This window comes from Ovis canadensis, chromosome 3, assembly GCF_042477335.2.
Source record: "Ovis canadensis isolate MfBH-ARS-UI-01 breed Bighorn chromosome 3, ARS-UI_OviCan_v2, whole genome shotgun sequence".
Classification (NCBI taxonomy): domain Eukaryota; kingdom Metazoa; phylum Chordata; class Mammalia; order Artiodactyla; family Bovidae; genus Ovis; species Ovis canadensis.
Window position 1 is genome coordinate 213,494,876 of NC_091247.1, and position 27,949 is coordinate 213,522,824.

Here is a 27,949-nt window from a genome sequence, read left to right on the forward strand (position 1 = left end):
GCAGCAGCATACTCTATTGGTGTTTTTCTTTCTGACTTACTTCACTCTGTTTAATAGGCTCCAGTTACATCCACCTCATTAGAACTGATTCAAATGTATTCTTTTTAATGGCTGAGTAATACTCCATTGAGTTTATGTACTACAGCTTTCTTATCCATTCATCTGCTGATGGACATCTAGGTTGCTTCCATGTCCTGGCTGTTATAAACAGTGCTGCGATGAACACTGGGGTACATGTGTCTCTTTCAGTTCTGGTTTCCTCAGTGTGTATGCCCAGCAGTGGGGTTGCTGGGTCATAAGGCAGTTCTATTTCCAGTTTTTTAAGGAATCTCCACACTGTTCTCCATAGTGGCTGTACTAGTTTGCATTCCCACCAACAGGGTAGGAGGATTCCCTTTTCTCCACACCCTCTCCAGCATTATTTGCTTGTAGACTTTTGGATAGCAGCCATTCTGACTGGCGTGGAATGGTACCTCATTGTGGTTTTGATTTGCATTTCTGTGATAATGAGCGATGTTGAGCATCTTTTCATGTGTTTGTTAGCCATCTGTATGTCTTCTTTGGAGAAATGTCTGTTTAGTTCTTCAGCCCATATTTTGATTGGGTCATTTATTTTTCTTGAATTGAGCTGCAGAAGCTGCTTGTATATTTTAGAGATTAATTCTTTGCCAGTTGCTTCATTTGCTATTATTTTCTCCCATTCCGAAGGCTGTCTTTTCACCTTGCTTATAGTTTCCTTCGTTGTGCAAAAGGTTTTAAGTTTAATTAGGTCCCATTTGTTTATTTTTGTTTTTATTTCCATTACTCTGGGAGGTAGATCATAGAGGATCCTGCTGTGATTTATGTCAGAGGGTGTTTTGCCTATGTTTTCCTCTAGGAGTTTTATAGTTTCTGGTCTTGTGTTTAGATCTTTAATCCATTTTGAGTTTATTTTTGTGTATGGTGTTAGAAAGTGATCTAGTTTCATTCTTCTACTAGTGGTTGACCAGCTTTCCCAGCAACACTTGTTAAAGAGATTGTCTTTTTGGAGAAGACTCTTGAGAGTCCCTTGGACTGCAAGGAGATAAAATAGTCAATCCTAAAGGAAATCAATCTTGAATATTCATTGGAAAGACTGATGCTGAAGCTGAAGCTCCAGTACTTTGACCACTTGATGCAAAGAGCTGACTCCTTAGAAAAGACCCCGATGCTGGGAAAGATTAAAGGCAGGAGGAGAAGGGGATGACAGAGGACGAGATATTTGGATGGCATCACCAACTCACTGGACATGAGTTTTAGCAAACTCCAGAAGATGGTGAAAGACAGGGAAGCCTGGCATGCTGCAGTCCATGGGGTCGCAAAGAGTTGGACATGACTGAGCGACTGAACAATGTATGGCAAAACCAATACAATATTGTAAAGTAATTAGTCTCCAGAAAATAAATAAATTAATAAATTAAAAAAAAAAGTTATTTAAGCTTGGTTTTGGAGTCTTTGCAAGTTAACCAAGTTTAGCACATTTCACCTGTATTGAAGATTGTGTTCTTTACCACAGAGTTTCTCATTTCCTCTTCTTTGCCCTAATAGGGCACCACTTGTTAAAGAGATTGTCTTTTTGGAGAAGACTCTTGAGAGTCCCTTGGACTGCAAGGAGATAAAACAGTCAATCCTAAAGGAAATCAATCCTGAATATTCATTGGAAAGACTGATGTTGAAGCTGAAGCTGCAGTACTTTGACCACTTGATGCAAAGAGCTGATTTAATTTCTCTCATTGGAATACTTGGGAATTTAATCAACAGCTCCACCACCTTTTTCTCACCTCTACAACAAAAGTGTTTTGTCTTTACATACATACACTGTGCAGATTAAAAACTTTTGCTCATTGTTCACATTACTTTTTACCATCTTGCATGCAACTTAGTTCAGAGAAATTTCCATGGCAGAGTTTAGCTCACGCACACAATTACCTTTGAAAATATAATATCCAGGAAAAGAAACTTGAGGAAATGTTTATTCTTCTTTTGATTAGGTGAAGTTGTGATTCTTTTAGGACATGGCTAGGGTTTTTGCTTGAACAAGGAAAATAAATTAAGAAATTCTCCATGACACACTGGAGTAGTGACCTTATGAAAATTTCTACTGTTTCTGAGTGTGGCTTTCTCAATTTCCTTTTTCTTTGCTCCATCCTAGAGTGAATCAAAGGAAACCCCTGTGTTTGGAAAGACTTCTTCTTTTGAGCTGTCTTTAATATCGAGAGCTTTCTAATCTTAGCAGAATAGGCAAGATTAATGTTCAATCTCAAGAATTTCTGAATATATTTCTTTATCCACAGAATAAACTGTGGGGAAAAAATTTAAGAGGTTGCTGAGGCTGCTGGTTCTCTCCACTGCTGAACCACAAGAGATTTAACACACAATGGGACAAGAAGAACCGCAAAATGAATGTGAGTATTTGTCTCATTTCAGTTTTAAAGAAGCATATTTAATTATGACTAAGATTTTAAAATATGAATTGATGACAGTTGCAGTTATGAAGATTGAAGATGGTGATGGGGAGGAAGTTGAAGAAAGTAAAAATTATTTTGGTGAAGAAGGGGGACATAGATTCAAACATTTGGGGTATTAGAAACTCCTTTATAAACTGTATACAGGGACAAGAGAGAGAGCGCCAAGTATATAAAAAAATTAGATGAAAGAGAGTAATTTGGGAAAATTGTTTAAAGGAAAAAAAGAGAAGAGAGATACAGAAAACACCCTGACTGGGACAGCAGTGAACCTGAGGTTCTGACTTTATTTCTTTTTATACTCAAGTTCTACTCAAGTGACACATAAATGGGTTTGTTCTGTAAGAACATTAAAAAACACTTTTGAGAAATATATAGAATGAATGCAGAAATATATAATTTTGAAATTAATGTTTCATTTCATCTCATCACATGGGGTCATGACGTACAATGGTACTGAAAATCACATTTTTATGTAGCAATATGTTTTGAAGAATTCTTTCTGTTAATACATACATGTATACATGATTATTTTAATTGCTCTGTAGAATTTCATCATAGGAATTCACCATAATTTAGTTTCTGCTTTTGATGATACACATACAAGTATTAGGTTTCAAGGTTTCTTTTTTTCTATTTCCAAAGTTATTGCAGTGAATATCATTTTATAGAAATAAGTTTAATTGCTTCTATAGGCTTGAGCTCTAGAATTTAAATTGTGGCAAATGTAATGCATTTAAAAATTGATAAGTGTTCCTAACTTTATCTGTCTAAGAGGCTTTCCAGTTTATAGTTCAGTAGTGGCCTTTATTTCCTCACTGAGTGTTTATTTCCTGTAGGCCTTGCCACACTATGTATTCTCAATTTACTTTTAAAAATTTGATATATGACAAAACATGCAATAATATTTTGGTTTACATGTCTCTGATTGAGCATGCTGTTTGTTAGTTTGTTTAATGGATTTTTGAAATAATTTCAGCAAATTAAATTTTCAGCAAATTTTCTGCTCAAATTTTTGCTCAGTTTTCAAATTGGTTTTAGAAATTCTTTATACAGCCTGGATATTAGCATTGTGACAAGATTTTTCTTCCATATATTCTTTGTGTTTTAACATTTGTTTATAAAGGAGCTTTGGTTTTTATGTACTACAATTATCAATTTTTAAAGATTTTGGGGTATTTAGTCTGCTTAATAAAAAGCATGTTCCTAATTCCTCCAAAGAACCCTGAAGAAATACATTTTATTTGCAAATAAATATATTTAACTAATTTATTTATTTATTAATGAACTTTAAAGTTGATTTATTCAGGGGAAATCTTTAAGCTCTCTTCCAGGTCTAAAATAATTTGGATGATCTCATTCTAAGCTTTCTCTATGGTGGCATTAGCTCTCTTAGTTTTCATGGCTGAGAAGATAACCTATTCATCTTTCTTTTTGTTTTAGTAGAAAGAGGCCAGCATTCCCAGCTGATCCTTTGGACCATTGCTATTTTTTTCATGTCACTTCTAAGTGCCTGTTTTATTGCAAATTGTGTGGGTAAGTCATTAGCAAAGTGGAATGCTCCTTGAATCATTCACTCGAAAAACTTTCAGAAAGTTGCCCTACACCTTTTGTTAGCATGACCTTCTCCAACACACCAATCCAGAAAGGCCTCAGGGCTTGGATTTAATATTCAGAGCTACGTACTTGACCTTCTGTTTTTTGATGATGCAGCCTTGAGCCAGAAAATGAACAATGGAACTTAGACCCATTCCTATACATGGGAAGGTTGGAGACTGCAGTAAATTATTCTTCACTTTGGACCAGGATAACAAGGACCGCATCTTTCTAGAAAAGAATAACCAGAAAAAAACCCTCAAATTTCAGATGGACTGTAGTCTGGCTGTGAAAAGAAGAACAGCTGGAAGACTTCTTTCTGACATCAAGACATTGTATAAAGTTATTATAAATAAAGTAATATAGTATAGGTGCAAGAATAAACAAATAGAGAAAGAATGTTGAGAGCTTTGTTACAGATCTGTATTTATGAACTCTATATAAAACAGGCTACCCACTCCAGTATTCTTGCCTGGAGAATCCCATGGACAGAGCAGCCTGGCTGGCTACATACAGTCCATGGGGTCATAAAGAGTTGGACAGGACTGAGCGACTAAACAACAACAAACAAAATAAAACTGAAGGGAATAAGTCAACTATCCTCCAATGAAAATTAATTAAAAAATGAACAGAGGGGATATTGCAGGGTTATAGGGAGAGGACAGTTTTGTTCAATTACTGTAGTAGAAAGGATTGATTATCCATATTCAAAAATGAAATTGTTCTCCTGCCTCATATCATGTTCAAAACCCAACCTAAAGTGGAGAATTGATTAAAATATGAAAGCAAACTAATGTTTTAGAAAAAAATATGGAGAATATATTCATGACCTTGAGACAGAGCATGATTTCTTAAACATGTCACAAAACTTGCTAGCCATTAAAGAGACTATCACCAAAGTATACTACGTTAAAGTAAGAATTACTGTCCAACAAAAATAACACTGACAACAGAAAACATAGGAAAATATGTTTTAATGCATATAATTAATAAAGGATTAGAGTATAGAATATTTAAACCATTGTTCCAAATCAATAGGAAAAATACTGACAACAGAAGAATGGGCTAAGTCCTGAACAGGCACAATAGAAAAGAAAAAATGAAATGTCTGATAAGCATATGAAATATTTCTAACTTCATTAGTTTTCAGAGAAATGCAAATTCAACTCACAATGAGATACCACTGAAAACCTTGTGGATGGTAATAATTAAAGTCTGGCAGTAGCAAGTATTGATGATACTGCAGAGCAACTAGACCTTCAGTGAATTTCTGCTGGTGAGAGTGTACAGTAGTACTCAGTTCTGTGGCTCAGCTGTGTCCAGCTCTTTGTGATCCCATGGCCTGCAGCACACCAGGCTTCCTTGTCCATCACTAACTTCCAGAGCTTGTTCAAACTCATATGCATCGAGTTGGTGATGCCATCCAACCATCTCATCCTCTGTCGTCCCCTTCTCCTCCTGCCTTCAATCTTTGCCAGCATCAGGGTCTTTTCCAAGGAGTCAGTTCTTCCCATCAGGTGGCCAAAGTATTGGTGCTTCAGTTTCAGCATCAGTCTTTCCAATGAATATTCAGGACTGATTCCCTTTAGGATTGGCTCTTTGATCTCCTTGCAGTCCAGGGGACTCTCGAGAGTTTTCTCCAACACCACAGTTCAAAAGCATCAATTCTTCAGTGCTCAGCTTTCTTTATAGTTCAACTCTCACATCCATGCATGAGTACTGGGAAAATCATAACTCTGATTAGACAAACCTTTGTTGGCAAAGTTATGTCTCTGCTTTTTAATATGCTGTCTAGGTTGGTCATAGCTTTTCTTCCAAGGAGCAAGTGTCTTTTAATTTCAGGGCTGCAGTCACCATCTGCAGTGATATGGGAGCCCCCCAAAATAAAGTCTCTCATTGTTTCCATTGTTTCCCTATCTATTTGCCATGAAGTGATGGGACCAGATGCCATGATCTTTGCTTTTTGAATGTTAAGTTTTAAGCCAGCTTTTTCATGCTCCTCTTTCACTTTCATCATGAGATTCTTTAGTTCCTTTCACTTTCTACCATAAGGATCATATCTTCTACATATCTGAGGCTATTGATATTTCTCCTGGCCATCTTGATTCCAGCTTGTGCTTCATCCAGCCCGGCATTTCTCGTGATGGACTCTGCATATAAGTTAAATAAGCAGGGTGACAGTATACAGCCTTGAGGTACTCCTTTCCCTATTTGAACCAGCCTGTTGTTCCATGTCCGATTCAAACTGTTGCTTATTTACCTGCATACAGGTTATACTGCATACAGCAGTATAATCGTTTTGAAAAAGGTTGCCCCAACCATAGTTGGCAATAGGTATAACCTATTACCAGCAGTTGCATACATGTGCATGGACCTTACAGAAATGCATGCCTGTGTGCTCTAAGGATACATGGTCAAAAATGCTCAGAGGTGCAGAGCTCGTACTAGCCAAACACTGGAAACAAGGCAATTATCTACCAGAAGAAGAAAAGATAAATACATTTTAGTTCATTAAGATAATGGATCACTTTTAAGTAATGAGAACTGATGAGTTATGTTTGCACGAAACAACATAGATAAATTTCAGGAAACCCTGAGCAGAAGACAGAACCCAAAGTATGATTTCACTTATATAAAGTTCAGAAGCAGGCAAATCTGATCTATATGGTTTTGTGATAGATTATGAAGTGGTAGAATTATGAAGCAAAGCACAAAGTGATTGCTTTAAAAGCCATGGCATGATTACCTTTAAGAGAAAGTGAGGGATTCGTGTTTGGGCTGTGAAGGTCACCTGGGGCTTTGGTAATGCTGCATTTTTTGAGCTGGGTTGTTGGAATGTTCACTTTATAATAATTTGATAAACTGTACATTTATATTTTTCACTTTGTTAGACTTGGTTATATTTCAAAGTGAAAATACAGAAAAGATAAGTGTGTAAGACTTGTAGGACTTTGCAGAAGAATACCAGTGGTCACCAAAACCTCTACTCTAAGCACAAATATTGATAGAAAAACATGTTTAAAAGCACATGGACATTAAGGTTTGCAAAACTACACCCATAAAGCATAAAATGGACACTAAGGGCTTCCCAGGTGACCCTAGTGGTAAAGAACACACCTGCCAATGCAGGAGACATAAGAAATGCGGGTTCAGGAAGATCCTGGGTCAGGAAGATTCCCTGGAGGAGGGCATGGCAATCCACTCCAGTATTCTTGCCTGGAGAATCCCATAGACAGAGGAGCCTGGTGGGCTTCAGTCCACAGGGTCCCAAAGAGTCAGACAACTGAAATGTCTTAACACACATGCATAATAATGAAAATATTGATTTTCAACAATTCTTTTCAACCAATTCACCTGAACTGAAACAAAGGAACTGCATAGGAAGAACAGAGAAGGTGGGGACCTTAACTATTATGGTAAAAGAAAATTTACTTAGTGCAGTATGCCCCCAAAGTAAGTGGTTATATAGGAAAAGGAAACTAAGATTTTTTTTCCCTCCTTCACAGTGACTCACCACAACTTTCTATCCTGTAAGAAAGGAACGGGGTTCTTCAGGCTCCCAAAGCAGCACCCAAAGGTGACATGCGTCAGAGAGAAACCGGAACTGAAAGGTACAGAGAGTAGAAGAAATTCCTTCCTTATTTCCATTCAAATTCATAGCCTGCTTTAAAGCATATCATTTCTACATTATTATGTAAAGAGAGAGATGAAAAGAGTACAAAATGAGAATCTGGCACAAGAGCAGACATCAGTAAATTGAGATAGAATTATTTTCATGATTGTGAGCAGTTGAATAACTAATCAGAGAATACGAACAAAACATTTATGAGCCATTTTTGGCATCCAAAGCATAACATTTTCTTTTAATTCAGATATATAAGGACTGCTCCCTCCTAGAATATGTAAACTTTGCCAAAGTGTCTTTATCTCTTTTATTCTGTGAAGGCTCATTACATGAGCATCTTAGTAGGTTCATTACTTCCTTCAGGTAAAACGTCCTGCCAAAAGCTTTGTTATAGGAACTCTTTCAACACGGTTGTAAATAACTGTAGGGATGTTGAAAAGTGATCATGTCTTCTAAGAGAAAACCTGGTAATTTTCTCATGGTCATTATGTGATTCAGATACTTTTGTTTAGGAGCTATTTAAAAATGTAATTTTCAGGATCTTTTTTTAATAGGGGGGACAGAATGACTGTGGTAATCTTGGTATTATTCTCTTAAATGTTAATTGGATATTAGGTAGTAAACTAACTGTATGATTTGTTATATATGGCATGTTCCCTTGGACCTAATTTTCCTTTCGATTTTCACATGAGGGGGCACCTGGAATTGCTGTCCTGTGGGCTGGAGAGCCTTCCGGTCCAACTGCTATTTTCCTTTTAATGACAACAAGACGTGGGCTCAGAGTGAAAGCCACTGCTCTGGGATGGGAGGTCACCTGGCCACCATCAGCACAGGGGCTGAGCAGGTATGCTGAGAGGCTCATGTCAGTTTCTCTGCTGGTTTGAATCTCTTCGCAGAGAGAGGAATTTCTCAGCTCTGCTCCACCTCTGTGCCTTTGTTTCCTCTCCCCCATCCGCCTGGAAAGACTTTATTCCTCTTGCATTTTTCTTCACATGGCCAACATCTTCTGGTCTTCCCAGATCTGACACGTGATATTTTCTCAAGAAAACTACCCTGACCACCTTCCCCACTCCATCCTTTTTGTTCTAACCTGGAGATGCTTTCATGGAGTTTTGTGCATTTTATGACCAGGGCACTTAGTTCAGCGTTCACTACTCCAGCTTTTCCAATGACTCCTCCTTTCCAGAGGGCTACAGCCACGCTTTATCCATGTTTGTATCGCCAATGTCTGTGCAGTGTTAGGCCCACTTAAGTGATGATTAAGTTAATCAATGAATGGTTAATTAGGACTGAAATATCTTTTCAGGATAAAGAATAGGACGGATAATTCAGATGTATGTTTGTTATTCTAAAAAAAGAAATCTCAAGGTAAAGTCATTTCTGAGCTGAAATTTATTTCCTCATGCAATATATTTCCATATATTATATACCCAGACTCAGATTCTACTCCATTCTCGGTTAATATGGTTTCCTGGAGGACTTTGTTTCCATGGCTTTGCAGCTATAGGTTCAGGATCTCTTTGAAATAAGTGTAATTTAATGAAATATGCAATCAATTAATGAAGGTAATTTAAAAAATAAAATTTCCTAAGAATCCAATCCCATTAAGAACTATGCTAAGTAATTTGCAAGCTGATCTCATTTAATATTCACAGTGACCCTCTGAAGTAGTGGACTTGTCCCTTTTGGAGCTGAGAAAACTGGGGTTTGGTGACATTAAAGCACTTATTAACATCACACCATAAATGTCAGAGGCAGGATCTGAAAACATATAACCAGTGCTTTTGTGTTTAACTAGTAGTTTATTTGACCTCTTTCCTCTTTTCCTAAAATAACAGTTATCAACTGATAAATGCAAATATACTTATAGAAATTCACATTTTTACGCAGAACTTTATCACTCAATTTTTGGATAGACGATTTTCATATTTCCTGGGACTTAGGAATGAGAACCTTGATGGCCAGTGGCATTGGGTGGACAAGAAACCATTTAACCCACAGATGGTGTGAGTATACCAACTAGGGTAAAATAGCTTTATAGGCAAAGGTAGGAAGAAGACAGCAAGCCAAATTCATTTTGGGGTGGGTTATATCACTGTAAGGCTTCCCTGGTGACCCAGTGGTAAAGAATCCACATATCAATTCAGGAGATGGCAGATTCAATCCCTAGGTTGGGAAGATCCCCTGGAAAAGGAAACGGCAACCCACTCCAGTATTCTTGCCTGGGAAGTCCCATGGACAGAGAAGACTTGTGGGCTACAGTCCATTGGGTAGCAAAAGAGTCAGACATAACTTAGCAACTAAACAACAACAATACCAGAATAAGAATGCCTACTCAGAACAGAGCACTGTCTGTTCAGGAACCTCTATGCTAGTCGATTGCTCTGATTCTATTGGACAGTGCAACTGTAAATGTTTCACTAAGGGCATTTTCTCTGCCTTGTCCTCTGACCTCTACTATACACACACAACATGTACACACACGTGTATATATATTTTTTCATTTCAGATTCTGGCACAAGCGTGAATCCAACAATGATCAGAAAGAAAAATGTGTTGTTCTTGTTAACGACAAAGACAAATGGGCCTGGAGTGATTTTCCTTGTGACTATAAGACAAGTTGGATTTGCAAGATAACTGGAACTGCATTCAACTAAAAACCCACGGAGGGGGCCCTGTGATGAGGACAGAAAATAAGAAACAATGCGACTAAACAGAACATACATGTATTGTGGGAACAGACAAAACGTTTTCCGTCATAGAACATTTTCAGTCATGATGGCCTTATTTATTTATTTTTTTGTTTCATTCATTCAAGATAATGTATTTTTTGTGTTGTGTTTTAGTGGAAAGAATCATATTTTTCTGTGAGAATCAATTTCATTAACTTTGTTTTCTTGATAGTATTTCAGGCAGGGCATTTACTTTTCAACTGGTATGTATTGATTACATATTTAATAGCTTGAATGGTGAAATCTTTTAAGTCACCATTTCCTCTGCTCTGATGATTCTTAGCACTTAAAGTTCAAAGGTGGGATATTTCAATTGGTAGTGGTGTATCTTTTTTTAACCCAAATATCACAAACTCTAAAGGTTTTAAGCAGCATTTTTATTGTCTGGTGCTTTGTTTTCAGGGTTTTTAATAGTATCAGTCATTATATTGAAATTCCATGAGCAAAATATTTTCTGAAGAACAGTATAGAATAGTTAGAATTATGGTATTGCCCAGGAAGAAAGAGATTCCCTGGTAGCTCAGTTGGTAGAGAATCTGCTTGTAGTGCAGGAGACCCTGGTTGGATTGCTGGGTTGGGAAGATCTGCTGGAGAAGGGATAGGGTACCTACTCCTGTATTCTTGGGCTTCCCTGGTGGCTCAGATGGTAAAGAATCTGCCTGCAATGCAGTAGTCCTGGGTTCTATCCCTGGGTTGGGAAGATCTGGAGAAGGGAACGGCTACCCACTCTTGCCTGGATTCTTGCCTGGAGAATCCTAAGGACAGAGGAGCCTGGGGTTATAAAGAGTCACACATGACTGAGTGAATTTCACTTTCCAGCAAGAAAAAAATATCCATTTACCTTTTAAAAAATTTACTCCACTTTAAAAATCTTACCACAGTGAGGAGTCTCAAGCTGACAATTTCTTTTTGAGTGGAAAAGTCCCTTACAGGCCATTTTAAGCACACTCTTTTAATTCTATAACTAAGGAAACAAAAGTTTTGGGAAACCAAAGAGCTCACCTTCACAGGGTTAGTTTATGATGTAAACAAGACTGTGGCCCAGAACTAGCTTTCATAGTAGGTGGAATGTATTCCCTTTGGTATTACAGAAAAGTTACTGGCGGTGCTGTGGCCTCTTGGCTAACAGATAGATGATAGTTCTTAATTATTGATGTAACACTGTATTAGTGTTTCTGCATTTTTAATTAGAATCAGAAGAAAATCGTATTTTTAAACCATTCATGTAAATTGTTGCTGCTGCTGCTGCTGCTAAGTCGCTTCAGTCGTGTCTGACTCTGTGCGACCCCATAGATGGCAGGCCACCAGGCTCCCCTGTCCCTGGGATTCTCCAGGCAAGAACACTGGAGTGGGTTGCCATTTCCTTCTCCAATGCATGAAAGTGAAAAGTGAAAGTGAAGTTGCTCAGTCGTGCCTGACTCTTTGTGACCCCATGGACTGCAGCCTACCAGGCTCTTCTTTCCATGGGATTTTCCAGACAAGAGTGCTGGAGTGGGCTGCATTGTTAGCATGTTTATTTAGAGCTATAAAGCTACAGTTCGAACTAGCAAGAAAAGTCACGACTTTAACAACCTGAAGTTGTGCTTTTGTGACGTATGTAGCTTTAATTGTGAAGCAGTCATGTCCAACATCAACAAAATATGGAGGTCTTTCTAAAACATTTTATTTTGCTGATGTTTCCTGGATCCAAGCTAAAAAATTTCAAGCGACATCTTTTTAGCTACATTCCTTGGTGGCTCAGATGGTAAAGAATCTGCCTGCAATGCAGAGGACCTGTATTTGATCCCTGGGTCAGGAAGATTCCCTGGAGAAGGGAATGGCTACCCACTCCAGTATTCTTGCCTGGAAAATTTCATGGACAGAGGAGTCTGGTGGGCTTCAGTCCATGGGGCCACGAAGAGTCGGACATGACTGAGCAACTAACATTTTCATCTTCCTTACTACTATAGTAAAAAAACAGTATTTATTCTTAAATTAGTGGTTTTCTAAGTTCAGAATATTAGTGTATGATTGACTGTATGTGTTTATGTGTCTGTGTTTAAAGCTGATGCTTTTAACTGAAATAGCATCAAGGGACTTTGTGTTTGCCATAAATTACATAGCATTAATCTATAAAACTTGTTGAAATAGACTTTATATAGTTAATGTTATCCATTCTCCATTTGTATAAAACTGTATTTAAAGATTCAGTAGTCAATAAAATGTGACCTCTCTGTGATTTTATACATCTATGTCTACATCGATACCTTAATCTTTTTCTCCCAATTCAGATCAATTTTCATTCTATCCATGGCTTCCACCAGACCAAGTAAACATCGGTTTACCTGGATTATTACAATGGCCTCTGGTGATCTCCCTGTTTCCACCCCTGGTCCCTTTCAGCCAATTCTCAACTCTCATGGCACCTTTTATACATAGTCTTCACAATTTCTTTAAAACAGGTAATAGTAATTTCATAAAAATAAATGCTAATTTCTTAAGAACATTGTAAGAGAATGTCCTAGAAGTCTGAAACGTTAAAAAAACCTAAGCACTTTTTGGAGACTTCCCTGGCAATCCATCGGTTAAGACTTCACCTTCCAATGCAGGAGGTGCCAGTTTGATCCCTGCTTGGGGAGATAAGGTCTCCCATGACTCATGGCCAAAAAACCAAACCGTGAAACAGAAGCAATGTTGTAACAAATTCAATAAGACTTAAAAAAAAAGGTCCACATCAACAAAGTCTTAAAAAAAAACAAAACAAAACATTTTTTATCTTTGAAAAAGTAATTATATGTGTTAATAAGGCAAACAGTAAAAAACATTATTAAAATATAAGGTGACGTTCTCTTCCACTCTGAACCTTTAAATGCCCCTTCAGCGTAACTATGATTACTGATTTCTTACGCGTATATCCATATATGGTTATGTCTCCCTGCATGCATCCACATGCGCACATGTAAAATCTCCCTAAGTATGTCCCACCCAACGAAGGATTTAGGGGCTATATTGTTGAGAAAGGAAAAGGACAGCAGGTTGGGAGGAGGAAGAAATGAAAGAGCAAGAGGAGAGAAGTAAGTCAGAAAGAAAAACACAAATATTGTACCTTAATGCATATATATGGGATCTAGAAGGATGGTACTGGTGAAGCAATTTGCAGGGCAGGAATAGAGATGCAGACATAGAGAAGGAACTTGTAGACACAGCAGGGGGAAGGAGAAGGTGGGATGAATTGCGAGATTTGCATTGACATATCTATACTACCATGTGTAAAGTGGATATCTAGTAGGAAGCTGCTGGGTAGCACAGGGAGCTCAGCTGGATACTCTTTTTTTTAAAAAATATAAATTTATTTATTTTAATTGGAGGTTAATTACTTTACAATATTGTATTGGTTTTGCCATACATCAACATGAATCCGCCACAAGTATACACGTGTTCCCCATCCTGAACCCCTCCTCCCTCCTCCCTCCCCGTAACGCATATATATGGAATTTAGAAAGATGGTAACAATAACCCTGTATGCGAGACAGCAAGAGACACTGATGTATAAAACAGTCTTTCAGCTGGGTACTCTTGTGACAACCTAGAGGAGTGGGATGGCTGTGGGAGTGGGAGGGAGGCTCAAGAGGGAAGATATACATATAACTGATTCATGTTATTGTATAGCAGAAACTAACACAACATCGTAAAGCAATTATCCTCTAGTTTAAAAAACAAAGAGCAAGAAGAACATTTTACATGATTCCTTATTATTTTTCTGTTTAGGGACCCTTTAGGAAAAAATTTTTTGTGGTTATCTATAAGGCCTCTAACCTGGAGGAGGGCATGGCAATCCACTCCAGTACTCTTGCCTAGAGAATCCCATGCACAGAGGAGCCTGGCAGGCTTCACTCCAGGGTTGCATGGAGTCAGACAAAACTGAAGCAACTAAGCAGGGGCAGCAAAAGGCCTATAAAATTCTTGAATTTCAAGAATTCTTTAATTTCACTTCAATTTTTTTATTTGGTAAATTTAAGTAAAATTAAATTTCATACTTTAAAAGAATACATTGTCTGCTGTATGATTCCTATTGATCTTAACCTATACCAACTTGGAATTCAATTCTTTTTTTAGCTTTCATCTCTATACAATTGTTGCTCTGAAAAAATTTTAATAATAAATAACATTTTAAAAAGATGTAGTAAAGTGATTTTTATTTTTTTAAAAATTAGAAGCCCAAGTGGTAATAGTATTCAAATTATAACAGTGGTTTAATTGGAGAACATGGTCTTGGGAATATGAATGACTGATTATTCTTCATTTTTTGCTACTTTTTGGGTTTTCTGGTGCCTAAGTATTTATATAACCCCATTTATAAAATATTATATTTAAAACAGTTTCAATTGGATGATCTGCTTCTCAAAGAAGGATTTTTCTGATAAACAATTTAGGTTCCAATGAGCTTTAACTCTAATAAAATCTAAACAATTCTTTTTTTGCCAAACTTTGAAGGCAGAGTTAGTTGCATAACTTAAATTGTAAATAGTGAAATATATGCATTAATATTTTTATGTGTCTTTCAATATAAAAATAAAATTTAAGATAATTATAGCCATCTAAAGTATAAAAGGAATGAACAAAAACATTTCCACATATTTTAAAATGTTTCCTCATTTGATGTTTGTGATATGAAAAAAGAAATTAGAAAGTTGAGATATATTTACTGAATTACTTTCAGGTTGAATGACTTTTGTTTTAAAGGCATATTGATTTCAAAAACACAGATTGTCACGCCTATGAGAAATCAACATTTGTAAAGAAAGCTAATATATTATATTCATTTATTCAGTTGAATTTTCCCATTCAGTGATTATACATTAATTCCAATGTATGATTTTGAGGGTCTATTTATGGTGCTGTGTGCAAGAAACATGCTTATAAAAGCTGCTGTGTTATTTACATATTCTTAAATAACCGAATCAGTATTGATAGACTGTGCTGTGCTTAGTTGTTCAGTCGTGTATGACTCTTTATGACCTCATGGACTGTGGTCCACCAGGCCCCTCTGTCCATGGGGATTCTTCAGGCAAGAATATTGGAGTGGGTTGCCATGCCCTTCTCCAGGGGATCTTCCCAACCCAGGGATCAAACCCAGATCTCCTGCATTTGCAGGTGGATTCTTTACCATCTGAGCTACCAGGGAAGCCCAAGAATACTGGAGTGGGTAGCCTATCCCTTCTCCAGGGAACTTCCCAACCCAGGAATGGAACTGGGGTCTCTTGCTGGATTCTTTATCAGCTGAGCTACCAGGGAAGACCACTGATAGATTATTATGCAATAAATGAACAGGCTTGAGACAGGAAAGTGTGAAATTGATTGTTCTCTTAGAATAATTTATATTGCTCCTGCTTTTTATGTCTTGGTTGTTGGCCATGAGGCATATGGGATTCCGGCTCCCTGACCAGGGGTTGAACATGCATCCTCTGCATTGGAAGGTGACGTCCCGGCCACTGGACCAGCAAGGAAGTCCTTGGATGACAGTCTCTTTGGAGCTGAAGGTTAGCATGGCCTTTCTATTAATAAGCAGGCGAAGTAAATGCTTTTGACTGGAAAGTCCAAACCAGTCTTTTAATCAGGAATAAGTTTGTGACTTGAAAAGTTTGCTGCTCATTATAGAGGAGAACACAGTGAAGCGATATGCTTGGGTAAGGGGTAAAAAACAGAATAAAATCAAGAAGACAGATTTTTCAGGAACTAGAAAGGAGACATGACACAGAGCCTGAATTTAAACTGTTTAAGACACTTTCCAAAATTCTCTTCTTTGCTGGATTTGGTGCTTGTTTGTGTCCCTGTATTTTCACATAAATACTCATAAATGAAGCATTTGTACCAAAAAGAGAAAGGAATAGCCCTTCTCGCAGCATTGCTAGAGAAGCTTGGTAAATTCTGAGTAATCCCAAGACTGATGTAGACAAAAATGCACTTCAGTCGATAACCATGAATTATAACCTTCAAAATGACTTATTTTTTATTTATATCAAAGCAACAAACATTTATGAAGTCCTAAAGAAGTGCAATGCATGCTTTTCTCACGTTGGAGTTGTGTGGTTATGATTATCACTTGTTCTTTCCCATTTATGCATTTTAGGGTTGTGCCTCGTGTCTTGAAGATTTTTCTTTTCTCAAATCTTTCTCTCTGGCATTTCACAAACCCGAAACATACTGAAGAAACAGGTCATATCGTTCCAGTTTTGCCTTGGATTTGAGGAGTCCCTTATGGTGGCGCAGTCCTCCACAGTAGCCAGGTTGTTGGGCTCCCCTGCATCCCAGAAGCTGAAAGAGAGCAACAGGGGAGAGTTACATGAGGCAAGGTGACGTATGCGTGCATGCTAAGTCGCTTTATTCATGTCTGACTCTTTATGACCTTATGGACTGTATGTAGCCCACCAGGCTTCTCTGTCCATGGGATTCTCCAGGCAAGAATACTGGAATGGGTTGCCATTTCCTGCTGCAGGGTATCTTCCCAACCCAGGGACTGAAGCTACGTCTCTTACCTCTCCTGCATTGGGCAAGTTGGTTCTTTACCATTAGTGCTACCTGGGAAGCCCTATAAATTAGGCAAAACACATTCGTGTTTGACTTTCCAACAATTTTACGAGACAGGTATTATAATCCCCACTTTGCTGACGAAGCGAAAGAATCTCAGAAGAGCTAAATCATTTCTCTAAGTCATAGAGTTTGTGAATAGTGAAGTTAAACTCGACCTTTCTGACTTTCTATTTTGCTGTGGTCGCTCATGGCTTTAGACTCAAAATGGAGATGTTAGGGGAAAGAGGGATATCCTGATGGATTTGTTTCCTTCACAAACATGGCTCACATCGTGTTTAGCTCCACTTATCCTATAGAGTTTGTATTCACTGAGGTGCATATTTCACTGGGGCCACAGAACAATGTTTTCAAGGGTCAGAACATCCTACTTTTAGTCTATAGGAATTTGTTGTCTCAGACTTCCCTTGTGGCACGGTGGATAAGAATTCACTTACCAATGCAGGGGACACAGGTTCAGTCCATGATCTGGGAAGATCCTACATGCCATGGAGCAGCTAAGCCTGTGCACCACAACTACTGAGCCCAAGCCCTCTAGAGCTCAAGAGCCACAACTTCTCAGCCTGTGGGCCGCAGCTACCCAAGTCCACGCAGTCTGGAGCCTGTGCTCCTTAACAAGAGAAGCCACCGCAATGAGAATTCCATGCACTGGAATGAAGAGTAGCCCCCACAACTAGAGAAAGCCCTCACAAAGCAATGAAGACCCAGTGTAATCAAAATTAATTAATTATTTAAAATTCAAAGCTCTAAGAAAAGAATCTGTTGTCTTTCCCAAATCATTGTTTTCGTCTCATTGACTACAGTTTGGGGGCATAAGACTCCAAATTCCACTCTTTGTCTCCCTTGCATTTCCCGTGAATTAGTGTTCAGTTTTAAGCCTTTTCTCATTTCATTTATTATTTCCTCTTTATTCCTGAGGTAATTCTAGGAGGTGGAGGCAGCAGATCCTTATGCTTCTCTTTTCTGTCTTATATATCAGCTCTTTTTATTTTTGCATGTAATATCACCAAGAATGGACATGAATATACCTCTTGGACCAGAAGGAGGTTCTGAGGACTCTCCTCAACAGTGGTCTAATTTTACAATTTGGGCTAGTGTTATAATTCTACTGGGCTTCCCAGGTGGCTCCACCTGCCAATGAAGGAGACACAAGTTCAATCCCCGGGTCAGGAAGATCTCCTGAAGAAGGAAATGGAAACTTGCTCCAGTATTCTTGCTTGGAAAATCCCATGAAAAGAGGAGCCTGGCAGGCTACAGCCCATGGGGTCTCAAAAGAGTTGGACACAACTGAGCAACTAAACAACAACAAATAGTTCTACTACAAGAAGGAAATTACCTCAGAGACTTTGTGAGAGGTGTACCATCTACCCATTGCCAGTGACCCTCGACCACCTGGTCCGTCAGTCCAATATAAAACTCTTTCTTTCTAGGTTTTGCATGGTAAAGGAATTCCTATGGAAGATACACACACAGCAAATGAGATCAGTTATTCCAATTCCAAACAAATGTTGAAGGTAATTGTTATTAAGAAAGAAGTAGGATTTGGACTGGAGATGATAGAAAAATGGGCCTGAAATGATAAGATTATAGAGGATTTATTTTGGCAAAGCACAGATAACATAAAATTATGCCAGTGAAAAGGAACTTTTGACAGAGAAGGAGGTTCACAATAACTCATGCAAAGTTTATCTACAGTTATGGGTAGCACAAAACAAAATAAATCATAGCTTAAATATAATGGACAATTTCTGCTTACCCTCTTTCACATGTTTCTAAAAACACTGGTCATTCTAAAATGAGGTCCCCATACGTACCCTTCAGTTCAGTTCAGTTCAGTCATTCAGTTGTGTCCGACTCTTTGCGACCCCATGAATCGCAGCACGCCAGGCCTCCCTGTCCATCACCAACTCCCGGAGTTCACTCAGACTCACGTCCATCGAGTCGGTGATGCCATCCAGCCATCTCATCCTCGGTCACCCCCTTCTCCTCCTGCCCCCAATCCCTCCCAGCATCAGAGTCTTTTCCAATGAGTCAACTCTTTGCATGAGGTGGCCAAAGTACTGGAGCTTCAGCTTTAGCATCATTCCTTCCAAAGAAATCCCAGGGTTGTTCTCCTTCAGAATGGACTAGTTGGATCTCCTTGCAGTCCAAGGGACTGTCAAGAGTCTTCTCCAACACCACAGTTCAAAAGCATCAATTCTTCGGTGCTCAGCCTTCTTCACAGTCCAACTCTCACATCCATACATGACCACAGGAAAAACCATAGCCTTGACTAGATGGACCTTAGTTGGCAAAGTAATGTCTCTGCTTTTGAATATACTATCTAGGTTGGTCATAACTTTTCTTCCAAGGAGTAAGCGTCTTTTAATTTCATGGCTGCAGTCACCATCTGCAGTGATTTTGGAGCCCCCAAAAATAAAGTCTGACACTGTTTCCACTGTTTCCCCATCTATTTGCCATGAAGTGATGGGACCAGATGCCATGATCTTCATTTTCTGAATGTTGAGCTTTAAGCCAACTTTTTCACTCTCCTCTTTCACTTTCATCAAGAGGCTTTTTAGCTCCTCTTCACTTTCTGCCATAAGGGTGGTGTCATCTGCATATCTGAGGTTATTGATATTTCTCCCAGCAATTTGATTCCAGCTTGTGTTTCTTCCAGTCCAGCGTTTCTCATGATGTACTCTGCATATAAGTTAAATAAGCAGGGTGACAATATACAGCGTTGAAATACTGCATTCCCTATTTGGAATCAGCCTATTTTCCCATGTCCAGTTCTAACTGTTGTTTCCTGACTTGCATGCAGGTTTCTCAAGAGGCAAGTCAGGTGGTCTGGGATTCCCATCTCTTTCAGAATTTTCCACAGTTTATTGTGATCCACACAGTCAAAGGCTTTGGCAGAGTCAATAAAGCAGAAATAGATGTTTTTCTGGAACTCTCTTGCTTTTTCCATGATCCAGTGGATGTTGGCAATTTGATCTCTGGTTCCTCTGACTTTTCTAAATCCAGCTTGAACATCTGGAAGTTCATGGTTCATGTATTGTTGAAGCCTGGCTTGGAGAATTTTGAGCATTACTTTACTAGAGTGTGAGATGAGTGCAATTGTGCAATAGTTTGAGCATTCTTTGGCATTGCCTTTCTTTGGGACTGGAATGAAAACTGACCTTTTTCAGTCCTGTAGCCACTGCTGAGCTTTCCAAATTTGCTGGCATATTGATTTCATAGCATCATCCTTTAAGTAATAGTAATTACAAGTTACTAAATAATAAATAACATGAAGTCCCAACCCTCTTTTTTCCTGCCTTACTAATAAAGGAATTAAACATGAAAATTTCTTTTTATCCTAATTTCTTCTAGTAAAGAAAATAAAGTTGGTAATGACTTATAGCAAAGGTAAGAACAGCATGTATTTCAGTAAATTCATGTGACACATGGATATTGTAGGTCAAATACTATACACAAGCATGTATGGGCTAAAGGGAGATGGGTCCTGTGAAGGATGTTTCACTACACTGGAAAATGCTGTCCTCAACTACCTGCTCCTCCTGCGTGTTGATAACCACCAGGTGAGCGCCCATGCTTGAGCAGTTTTTTAGACTTGCTGCCCAGGACATGGTGTCAGCAGAAAAGAAGTAGCAGCTGGATTGAAAATGGACCCAGTTCAGTGGACAGCAATTCTTGACTGAACCTGAAAGGAGAGAAGTTTCTGTGAGAGTCCACATGAACCAAGTAAGATAATAGAAACCTTCCTCTGAGCCGATAAGTTCTTCACTTTGAGTCAGAAGCCTTGGAACCCTTGTTCATGCTCCACATCTTACCATCCAAGACTTTAGGTAATTTCTCAGAAAACAAACACAAACAGCAGTGTTCTTGTCTTTAAAGATATAATCCTTACTTTCTAGATGTCAGTGCCAATAAATAATAACACAACCATATAAAAGCAGTCTCCAACCTTTTGGCACCAGGGACAGGTTTTGCGGAAGACAATTTTTTCACGGACTAAGTGGGGGAGCTGGTTTCAGGATGATTCAAGTGCATTACATTTATATTGTACATTTTATTTCTAATCTAATGCCACTGTTGATCTGACAGGAGGCATCAGTCTTTGGACTGGTACATATTTATTCTAAAGGTTTGCTGTAATGTCCCCAAGGTTTCCTGTTTGAATGCTAATTGCGCTTCTAAAGTTTTATTCTTGTCCTCTTATCAAATTCTCATCATTCTCTGACAGACAAGATTTTGCATTTTACTTTTGAAACACAGGACTCAACTCAATTACTTTACTTATCCCCAAAGAGATTGGGAACCCCTGATATATACAATCTTCCTTAGTTATGCTATTGACATTGGACCCTATTATCTGTTCATAGACTTCCAAATTCAGAGAAAAATTATGTATTTTATCTGAGTGACCACTAAGCAACTGTCTCATGTTTTCCAAACAATGTACCCTCAACAGAATCTCCAAACTAGTTGTCCTACAGTTCTTAGAATTATAGAATTTCAGACTATGAATTTATTAAAAATAAATAGTCCAATCCCTCTTGATTTAATGGTGAGGAAATTATAGCTCAGAGAAGGAAGTCACTTTCTATCGTCAAGTAGCATTTTGCTAAGACTTGGACCAGGACAATATGGAAGAGTATAGGGAGCATATTTCTGAGATATTTTCAAATTTCCTTCCTACATTTTTGCCAGAGTCCAGCTCCAGCAGCCAGGGAATCAGCCTGAAGGGATGGGTGGTGTCGGTGAGAAATGATGCAGCCTCTCAGTTTTCTTGGACTGCATATTTATTTCAAGCTTAAGATTCTCTTTTGTATTTTTACAAAAGCATTAGGTCAGAGGTTTGACATTTTCAGTTCCCCCAACCCAGACTTGTTGTCTCCATAAATCATTGTTGCCCCTCAAAAGGAGTTCCTGCCTCAACGATTCTCTTATCTACTTCTTCTCATGTGTCCTTGTGAATACATTGTAACTCATGCTAATGTCTGGGCTGCATACCACATTCCTGTTTATTTATTATCTTTTAAAATCCTGTTTGCCCCTAGTATTCGGAGCTCACTTTCTCTAAAAAGGCTTCTAACCACTAATATCTCCAAAATTCCTAATCTCTATAAGCTATAGTAAAATATGCTAACATTACAACATCCCTTAAATCTTTAGCTTCTAACTATTATAATTATTCCTAAGCCCTAAATTCAGCAAACTCCTTTGCCATAAACATTTCCCTCACAAATAGATTTCAGATAGCAATCCCTCCCATGGCCTCAAGCTGTGGCCTACGTGCTCATTCTGGAACACTCTTTTGTAAAGGTCCTTGAATGAATGTCAGTGATTAACTTTATGAATTATTCTCTGAGCACAGCTGCAGAAGGCTTTGTGCCTTCTCATGCTCCTCTCAAGAACAATAAGCACCATAATATTCTTTTCAGTCAACTCAGCCAAGGAGAGGAAAAAACAAGTCAGAATCACAAGGCCTAGTTCCTTCATCCTGGGTCCGTGCCTGTGGGATAAGGAGAGGGGCTTGGGGCCACACCTCTATTTTGTCAGTAACGCCTAACGCAGCTCCCGACAATTTTTTTCCTCCTTCACCTCATTTTGGAAGCAGGTGATGGATGAAAATAAAAAGTACACTTCTGGGAATAACACCTTCAACTTCTAGATTGACTCTTCAGCCACATGCCTCACATTTATTCTAAAGGTTTGCTATAATGTTCCCAAAGTTTCCTGCTTGAACACAAATTGTACTTCCAAAGTTTTATTCTTGTCTTCTTACCAACTTCTCATTATTCTCTGACATTACAGGCAAGATTTTGCATTTTGCTTTGGAAAGCAGAGCCCAACTTGATTATTTTACTTATCCCCAAATCAATCTAAAGCCAGAAAATGTTGCTAAGTAAATTTAGATGTTCAAGTTTGAGGTCTGTTATACCTGACCCATCGGGCTTCCCTGGTGGCTCAGATGGTAAATAATCTACCTGCAATGTGGGAGGTCAGGGTTTGATCTCTGGGTTGGGAAGATCCCCTGGAGGAGGGCATGGAAACTCTCACCAGTATTCTGGAGAATCCCTATGGACAGAAGAGCCTGGTGGACTACATAGGGTCACAAAGAGTCAAATAAGACTGAGTGACTAAGCACAGCACACATACCTGATCCATCATTATAGCAGGAGAGTTCCATGGAATCCCCAGGTGGCTGGAACTTTTTCTCATCACATAGTTGAAAGATGCCATATGTCACTGTAAGGGAAAGGGGCACAGCTAATATTCATTAACCTTAATACAAGTGCATTTTATCTGACACTGGTGAACCTATTTGCAGGCAGGAATAGAGATGCAGACATAGAGAACAGGCTTGAGGGCGCAGTCCAGGAGAGAGAGGGTGGGACGAATCGAGAAAAGATACATTACCATATATAAAATAGGTTGCTAGTGGGAATTTGTTGTATGATGCAGGGAATTCAACTCAGCGCTCTGTGATAATCTAGAGGGGTGAGATGGGGTGGGAGGGAGGCTCCAGAGGGAGGGGACATATATATATTTATGGCTGATTCACACTATCATATGGCAGAAACCAATATAACATTGTAAAGCAATCATCCTCCAATTAAAATTTTTTACAAATACATTAAAAATTTTTCATAGTTATAAAAATACCAGTAGTTATGATATTTCTTTACTATCTACTTTTACTTCAGCATGGATAGGAACTGAAGTTTGCTTAGTCAAGGAAGAGAGAATTCACATTTCATGCTTTTCCTGATTTAGGAAGATAAATATACTTTATTTCAGGTTCAAAGACCCCCCCCTCCAAAAAAGAAATAGATGTGATGTCATGTAAAACTCACATTAAATACATTTGTATGTTTGTTTTTTCTTGTAACAAAGCCCTAGCTGAGACAGTAGAGTAGAAGAAAACTTTTTTCCTCACCTACACAGTAGAATGCATTTAAAAAGACAAATATTTTTGAAATGCTAATGTTTTCCTTGATTCCACAAACAGAATATTCTTCTCAGCCAGTTTCTTACTAAAGAAAGACATCCATATGAATTTACTTGTAGGAATTATGTATCTCAATATAGCTGTCTTACTAATGGTGCAAAATGCTTGGTAAGTCCTAAGCAATAAGTCCTAGCCTAAGATGAAAATGAATTACCTATTTATTGAATGAACTTTGTTAATAACATGATGATAATGCAGAAGACTGGTTTCAGTAATGTTAAATGAATGAATTATTAGAATGACCACTGATCATATAAATTGCCAAATTCAATTTACCAGCTTGGATATTTTACCTGGATGTATTCCTAGTAGTGTGTGCATAATCTGCAAAAATAAACTCAACAGTGAGTTAAATATGTATATAATAAATGTGTTTGGACTCTCTCTTGTTGCTGTTGTTTAGTTGCTAAGTTATGTCCAGCTTTTTGCAACCCCATGGACTGTGGCCTGCCAGGCTCCTCTGTCCATGGGAGTCTTCAGGCAAGAATACTGAAGTGGATAGCCATTCCCTCTCCAGAGGATCTTCCCGATGCAGGGATCCAACCCATGTCTTCTGCATTGCCAGCAGATTCTTTACCACTGAGCCACCAGGGAAGGCCCCACAAAAACAATACAAAATGCCTAAGACTCTCTCTTTTGCCAAGTCTAACCTCCCAGCCCTTCTTTCCAAGAAGTGACTTCCTGTTCCTCTGGCTAGGATCTCAGAGAGGTTTACACTAATGACAAGATTACAGAGAGGGTGGACTCAGGGCCACTAAGGAAATAAAAAGTGTGTACCATGAAGAATGTTTCACAGGTCACTGAAACTTAGTACCAGTTTTATGCTGGTTGGGGTTTCTGGCTTGAGGAGTAACCTGGAGATAAATATGGGGAAAGCATAGTCACTCAATCGTGTCTGACTCTTTGCAACCCCATGGTCTATAACCTGCCAGGCTCCTCTGTCCATGGGATTTCCCAGGCAAGAATACTGAAGTGGGTTGCCAGTTCCTCTCCAGAGGATCTTCCTCACCCAGGGATAGTACCCACATCTGCATCACAGGCAGATTCTTTACCATCTGAGTCACCAGGGAAATGGAAATACCCTTTGTGGGAGAAGAGAACTCACAGTCAACAAGGAAGAATTCACTCCTAATGTTCACCATGCAGCTTGAATGTGAACTTTATAACTCACCAACACATCTGGTGATAAAACAGGCACTCAGGAGCAGGATGGAGGTGCCAGCAATGGCCCATGAGAATAGCTGGGAAGAAAAGTATCTTCTCTCTGTAGAAAGAAAGACATACATGGGGTCAATCTTCCCTAAAAAGCTACAAAAGAGACAGAAGAAATTCATATTTGACCCTGTTTACTTCCTTCCACTTGTATTACCTATACTGAGTAATTCTTACACTTCAGAAAGCATCAAGATCATTGGAAGGGTTGGCTAAAACACAGATCATGGGTTCTCACCCCCAGAATGAAAAATTCAGTAGAGCTGGTATGGAATCCACAAGTTTCCAGGAACTGAGAATGCTGTTGGCCTGGGGACCACACTTAGAGAAGCACTGAAGGAGCTCATGGGTATTTTTAAGAGTCTGAATCAAGGACTCAGACCGATGTGCAATTTTTTCCCTTCCACCTCTCCCAGATTTTCCCTCTTTCCCTCTCCCTTTCTCCTCCTCACTCTTTCCAGTTTTTCTTGTCTCTCTACTGCTCTCCTCCTTTCAGGGTCTCCTTTTCCAGGTGCTTTGTAACTCAATCTGATAAAACTTTGATGACCTAGTAGTTCCCCTCCTCTTCCCTCCAGGCACACATATTTACACACAAAGAGAGTGAATTCCGACTTGCAGAGACTTGCCCAATGGAACTCAATGAACTATGGAAAAGGTAGTAGTCTGGTAGCTCTCCCTGAACTCAATCTCCTGCAGTCTTTCCAGAAGAACATCTAGCCTTCTAACCATCCCTTCTTTCACTCTCTGTCTCTGTCTCTCCTCTCTTACTCTACTGGCATTTACTGGACAACAAGCCAGTCTCCTCACTCCAGGAGACAACAAAATGGAGAAATGATGACATGTTAAGTATCAACAAGACAAACTGACCTTGGAGAGATATGAAGGGCTTTAAAAATATTGTTTTATTTTGATGGACAAAACTTCTCCACTTTTTTCCAGACCTCACTCATCCCTAAATTTATTGTCCTGTCCCCAGAATGTTTATCACCTCTTCCATGAAAAATCTATGAAAGAAAAGTGCATGCATGCTCAGTCGTCTCCTACTCTTTGTGACCCCATGGACCATAGCCCGCCAGGCTCCTCTCTCCATGGGATTTTCCAGGCAAGAATACTGGAGTGGGTTGCCATTCCTCCTCCAGTCTTCCCAACCCTGAGATCGAACCCACGTCTCCTGTGACTCCTGCATTGGCAGGCAGATTCTTTACCACTGAGCCACCAGGAAAGATTGAAGGAAAAGGAATAGTTGCAAATCTTACCTGTGCTTTGTGATGCTGGTGATGTGGATGAATTCATTCTTCCTCCTTTCTCTTTCTTCTTTTCCTCTCCTCCTCACTGTCTCTTTCTTCTTTCTCCTCTCCTCCTCCCTGTCTCTGTCCTTAGTTTCTGAGTCCAAGGGTGTTTTGTTGATAAGAGCCAAAGAAAATGAAGGAGGAATACTTGATCTGTGTTTTTGGAAGCTCAACCCTAAGACATAAGAAAATTAACTTGTTCTGTGGCTGTGTGTTTATGTCAAGATTTCCTTTGTTGCATAAGGAGGACAAGGGATTTTACTGGGCAACAGTCTGTCTCCTCACTCCAGGAAACAACGAAATGGGGAAATGAAGACATTTTAAGCATCAACAAAACAGACAGAACTTGTGGAGATATGATGGGCTTAAAAATTATTGTTTTATTAATATTTTGGTGGATAAATTGCTGTACTTTCTTCCAGACCTCACTTATCCTTAAATTTTTCCTTGACATCTGTGGGGCTAAACTGTGCATTTCCAAACCACTTTGGTCTTTCAGTTCAGGTCAGTTCAGTTGCTCAGTTGTGTCCGACTCTTTGCCACCCCATGAATCGCAGCACGCCAGGCCTCCCTGTCCACCACCAACTCCTGGAGTTCACTCAAACTCACGTCTATCGAGTCGGTGATACCATCCAGCCATCTCATCCTCTGTCGTCCTCTTCTCCTCCTGCCCCCAATCCCTCCCAGCATCAGAGTCTTTTCCAAAGAGTCAACTCTTCGCATGAGGTGGCCAAAGTATTGGAGTTTCAGCTTTAGCATCATTCCTTCCAAAGAACACCCAGGGCTGATCTCCTTTAGAATGGACTGGCTGGATCTCCTTGCAGTCCAAGGGACTCTCAGGAGTCTTCTCCAACACCACAGTTCAAAAGCATCAATTCTTCGATGCTCAGCTTTCTTCACAGTCCAACTCTCACATCCATACATGACCACTGGAAAAACCATAGCCTTGACTAGATGGACCTTTGTTGGCAAAGTAATATCTCTGCTTATTTACTATTACACATTTGTTAACTGAAAAGAGGGCTTCCCTGGTGGCTCACTTGGTAAAGAGTCTGCCTTCAGTGAGGGAGACCTGGGTTCGATTCCTGGTTTGGGAGGATCCCCTGGAGAAGGAAATGGTAACCCACTCCAGTATTCTAGCTTGGGAAATTCCACGGATGGAGGAGCCTGGCAGGCTACATTCTATGGGTTGCAAAGAGTCGGACTGGACTGAACTGAAAAGGGGACACATTTGACACAGAGCTGGGCATGTAGTATATGTATTTATACCTTAGCCATGTGAATTTTTTTCACCTTTTATGCGTTTTCTTCTTCCTCTTTCATTTGAAGCTCTTAAACAGTCTATTACTTTGGATTATATACGCCTTTTATCAAGTGATGACCACTAGGCTATTTTACAGGTTCAACTCAGATGAACAGCCTCATGTAGTATAACTATGCACTTT

At 39.1% G+C, this 27,949-nt stretch overlaps 2 protein-coding genes across 3 annotated transcripts; one reads left to right on the forward strand and one right to left on the reverse strand.

Moving 5' to 3' along the window:
• The first annotated feature begins 1,255 nt into the window (after nt 1–1,255).
• On the forward strand, nt 1,256–12,661 carry CLEC4D (C-type lectin domain family 4 member D). 2 transcript variants are annotated; one of them, XM_069585821.1, is made up of 6 exons: nt 1,256–2,423; nt 3,927–4,019; nt 7,586–7,690; nt 8,397–8,548; nt 9,595–9,710; nt 10,214–12,661. In XM_069585821.1, the coding sequence occupies exons 1-6, from the start codon at nt 2,396–2,398 to the stop codon at nt 10,359–10,361; spliced, it is 642 nt and encodes a 213-aa protein (XP_069441922.1). In that variant the 5' UTR covers nt 1,256–2,395; the 3' UTR covers nt 10,362–12,661. The 2 variants fall into 2 exon arrangements, with proteins under 2 accessions (XP_069441922.1, XP_069441923.1); XM_069585822.1 differs by having other exon boundaries at nt 1,589–2,423; nt 3,930–4,019.
• Nucleotides 12,662–14,522: 1,861 nt separating this feature from the next.
• On the reverse strand, nt 14,523–27,034 carry CLEC4E (C-type lectin domain family 4 member E). The gene is made up of 6 exons (XM_069585824.1): nt 26,472–27,034; nt 25,175–25,267; nt 23,151–23,240; nt 20,537–20,688; nt 18,340–18,455; nt 14,523–16,730 (listed from the first exon to the last, which is right to left on the reverse strand). Exons 1-6 carry the CDS (start codon nt 26,506–26,508, stop codon nt 16,580–16,582), a joined length of 639 nt encoding a protein of 212 aa, XP_069441925.1. The 5' UTR covers nt 26,509–27,034; the 3' UTR covers nt 14,523–16,579.
• Between the last annotated feature and the right edge of the window lie 915 nt (nt 27,035–27,949).

What these genes read in the sequence shown, in the direction of transcription:
- CLEC4D (XM_069585821.1), top strand. Translation starts at nt 2,396, where the DNA reads ATGGGACAAGAAGAACCGCAAAATGAAT. An exon ending in TTTTATTGCAAATTGTGTGG is followed by an intron (nt 4,020 to 7,585) that starts GTAAGTCATTAG and finishes CCTCCTTCACAG; the next exon opens with TGACTCACCACAACTTTCTA. An exon ending in TCAGCACAGGGGCTGAGCAG is followed by an intron (nt 8,549 to 9,594) that starts GTATGCTGAGAG and finishes ATTTTTACGCAG; the next exon opens with AACTTTATCACTCAATTTTT.
- CLEC4E (XM_069585824.1), bottom strand. Translation starts at nt 26,508, where the DNA reads ATGAATTCATCCACATCACCAGCATCACAAAGCACAG. An exon ending in TTTTATCACCAGATGTGTTG is followed by an intron (nt 23,241 to 25,174) that starts GTGAGTTATAAA and finishes TTTCCCTTACAG; the next exon opens with TGACATATGGCATCTTTCAA. An exon ending in TCAACACGCAGGAGGAGCAG is followed by an intron (nt 18,456 to 20,536) that starts GTAGTTGAGGAC and finishes TATCTTCCATAG; the next exon opens with GAATTCCTTTACCATGCAAA.